This window comes from Limulus polyphemus, unplaced genomic scaffold, assembly GCF_000517525.1.
Source record: "Limulus polyphemus unplaced genomic scaffold, Limulus_polyphemus-2.1.2 Scaffold1813, whole genome shotgun sequence".
Taxonomy (NCBI): domain Eukaryota; kingdom Metazoa; phylum Arthropoda; class Merostomata; order Xiphosura; family Limulidae; genus Limulus; species Limulus polyphemus.
In genome coordinates this window covers 88,335-92,096 of record NW_013667423.1, presented here as the reverse complement: position 1 = coordinate 92,096, position 3,762 = coordinate 88,335, and the positions used below count along the sequence as shown (strand labels likewise).

At 34.3% G+C, this 3,762-nt stretch overlaps 1 protein-coding gene across 1 annotated transcript in view; it reads right to left on the bottom strand.

Annotated features, from left to right (window-relative positions):
• LOC106465024 (peptidyl-alpha-hydroxyglycine alpha-amidating lyase 2-like) overlaps positions 1-2,130 on the bottom strand; it is a 21,637-nt gene extending 19,507 nt beyond the window's left edge. The window contains exon 1 of the mRNA XM_013925214.2: positions 1,789-2,130. Coding sequence (XP_013780668.1) covers positions 1,789-1,956 — 168 coding nt within the window. The 5' untranslated portion in view covers positions 1,957-2,130. The remainder of the gene's footprint in view (positions 1-1,788) is intronic.
• Positions 2,131-3,762: the final 1,632 nt, after the last annotated feature.

The following is a 3,762-nucleotide window of genomic DNA, read 5'->3' as shown; positions in this document are numbered from 1 at the left end:
CCTGTAACGTCTCTCGTGCTCTCTGACTGCAGTTCAATTACTCACTGTCTACACAGACATTACCTTCCCCTCTTTTATATACCAGCCTACCCTATATCTAGTAATTACTAGAACATTCGCCAAAGTACAGGATAATTCTAGATAGTAGAGAGCTTGAGAATCACATGATCTCGATGACGCAACAGTACTATTGACTAGCTGCCTTTACACTAGTCTTTCAGTTCAAAATTAGATATAGCTATGCGCAGATAGCCCTTCTGTAGCTTATTTCTTTCTTGTTAAGCACAAAGCTACACAGCCCACCGCCTGTATCAAGACCTGATTTTTAGCGTTATGAGCCCTTAAATTTAATTCTGAACCATCAGGGGGCCCTTGTGTAGTTCGGGCGAAAATTTTAAAACAAACAAATCACTTACAGATGACAGTAATCTTATAAACTGTTTGTTTTTACTCTTTGCGCAAAGCTGTACAATGGATATATATGTTCTGTCCACCGCCTCCCCCGATGGCTCAGCGGCAAAGCTAAAATTCGGGTTTCGATATCCGCGGTATGAAGAGGCAGCAAAGCAACAGATAGCTCATTGTGTAGCTTTGTGCTTAACAAACAAACAAGCTTTGTTTTCCTCTGGGAATCAAACTCCAGATTTTAGCATTGTAATTCCGGAAATGTACTGCTGACTATAGACATATACAAGATTTCACCGGGGGAACTTCTAAACGTAATTTTCGCTGTAATAAGTAATAATAATGATAATTTTTATTGCTTTCAACACTTGAATATGTTTACAATAATTGTGCAAAGTTTTGTCCATAAGCCCAGTTAAGGCCTAATCATTTCAGTTAACAATCACTAAGTGCCGGAAAGCCATTAAGGTCATTTTTATTTTTGTAACCTGCTGCAGCCTTTTTAAATTATTTGTGATGTTTTCCAACTCAACGTCGACTGTTTAACATATCGGAACATTGCAACTACCTGACAAACATAATTCAACGAAAACGAACGCAAGTACTCGGTAATAACCCGAATAATTCAGTCGTTATATTCCCGCCTATCTTCAACCTCTACATTAATAAATTGTAGTGGGATAAAGGTCGCTGAATTGTTCGAGTTACGTTTACTAATTAAACTTGGCTAAAATACCCTGCTGGGTATAGCATTTTCTATATTACCTATCTATTATACAGAAACAAAACAAAAGTAAATGGAAATTAATAGATTTAAACTTTACTCCTTTGTTTCTTTAGATATACTTCAAATAATATTTAGGTCCAAACATTTGAATGCAAAAGTTTGTATATATTTTGAAAATTCAAATATGTTTTTAAAATAAAACTTATTTTTTGAAATGAACATTTAAATGCAATCAAACAAATGTCAAGTGAACAATCATATAATTATGTGAAAACGGTTAATTGACAGATATTCCCTATATTAATCTATAGTTATTTTTGTTTAACAGTATTTAATTAAAACATCTTTAGTTATCATGCCAAATTAGTAATGTTTTCCGTTATTACTGAAAATTACATGTCCTCAAAATACTCGTTAAACTGAAGGCTTATAACGCTAAAAATCTGATTTCGATACCAGTGGTGGGCACAGCATAAATTGTGCGCTTAACAACAACGAAAATTGTAGTTTTTATATTCTTTAACTAGTTACTATTCATATATAGATATATTTATAAAGAAATAATCTAATTCCATTTTTATCCAGGCAATACGTATGTATGTAATAAAAGGATATGTGTCTGTATAAACAAGGAAAGATGTGAAGCCAAAACTTACCCGATTCTTGTGAATAGCTAGAAGTTCTTGTAGTTGTTCGTAAAAATCAGTATATTGATTTAAATTTCGTTCGTAATAAACCGGGTGTGATCGAACAGTTCTGAATATTGTCGGTGATGAAATAAGAATTAGAAGGAAATAAAGTTTATGCGATTTAAAAATTGACATATCTGAATTTGAGAAACCTACTTCTCTTCAAAACACAGCTTATGGTATGCTACCATATGGAAATAGCGTTTGCTTGAAGATGTTTCGGGTCGATAGTGGCCATGCGCTGAAGCTCTAATCCATAAACCACAGCGTCATACAAACGTCACGGAAGAGATAATTCGTTTGCTTGGGCGCTGTAGTGAAAGACGCATTTATTCTTCTAACCTGAAGTTCAATTACTTATACAATAGTCGCCAGGGGCGTTGCTGGTTATAGGAAGAACTTGGTGCTAAGGCTCAGAATGCATTTAATTTTGATGTGAGAGGGTCAGTAAACTTTTGAACTGTAAGGTCCTCTTTTTTTTTTTAAGAGCTGTGCTTACGCATGACCATAGAAATTTGACTGATTTTTTTTGACATCTCGTTAAAAATCGTAAAAACTAAAATAAAATGTTTTTACTGTTTAACAACAAGCTTTTTGCTTGTGTGGGCCAGTGCCCAAATATTTATGGCCTATCATTACATCTTTTGATTTATTGTAAGTCTCTCAAGAGTTTTTTTTTTCGCATTTATGCTTTGCTGTTGCTTATTTTAGTGCAAAGGTATACAACATCACTCTGTTCTCCGCAGGAACTCGAACCCCGGATTTTAGCATTGTAACTTCGTAATTAACGTTGACACACCGGGGAGAGGGGGCATATTATTTTCATAAATCTAGAACTTCAATTGCAAAGTTTTATACTGGAAGAAAGAATGTAAATGACTGAAATTGGGAGCTTCACCTCGATTTTTTTTTCTAATTAATAAAATTGCATAAGCAATAATTTTTCAGTTGACCCTCGAATTACCGACTTGTTTTTATATTGTTCAGTTACAGCACTCTGTGTGTGAAACAACAACAACAAAAAACTGGTCAAGTTCTATGTACAATACACAGTAACTAGTAGGATTAATTACAACATTAATTTCATTTTTGTTTACATTTTTTGGTGCGTTCTTATATCATTAGGTACCTTGTAATTGATAAGCAATTTGATACAAAACCACAGTTTACATAAATGAGTTTCAGCAGTCTATTGAGTATATGGACCCCCCCCCCCACACACACATACAGTCGTTATTGTATGGCTTAATAATAATAATTTAATTCACGTGGAAGCTCCATGTGCGGTTTCTGACGTTTAATTTTTTTTTCTATACTGTCATTTTTGAAGTAAGAAATAAAAGTGTAGATTGAACTGGATCTCCCTTGAACTTAGACTTCGAGATTGAAAAATTTCCGGAATACTAAGTTTATTTATCACATCTGTTATTGTGCGACTATATAATGTGAAGAACCGAATAGTGGACAATGACACTTTTTCTTTACTTCACCTATACAGTGTATAGGTTTTTCTCACAGTGACTATAAAGCACGTTCACACCGACAATATGTTTGATATATTCATTTATCTGAGGCTCAGCGGGGTTACAACGCTAAAATCGGCTTTTGATACCCGTGATGGGCAGAGCACAGATAGCTCATTGAGTAGCTTTGTGCTTAACAACCAGATGAACTATCCATCATTTGTTACCTATACGTCATAGTTAAGAAATTTTATTCAACTTGATATGTAAAAAATATTGGCGCAAAAGTTAATGGACCAAATTTTGAAACTTTTTTTTCTTTTGAGATGTTGTTAAGACATTTTAATGGAAAAATGTTTGTTTCTCGTCGCACAAAGCTCTACAATAAGCTATATACACTCTGTCCATTGTGGGTCATCCAACCCCGGATTTTAGTGCTGCAATTCCTTAAGTTTATTGTTAACCAAATCGAACCTCA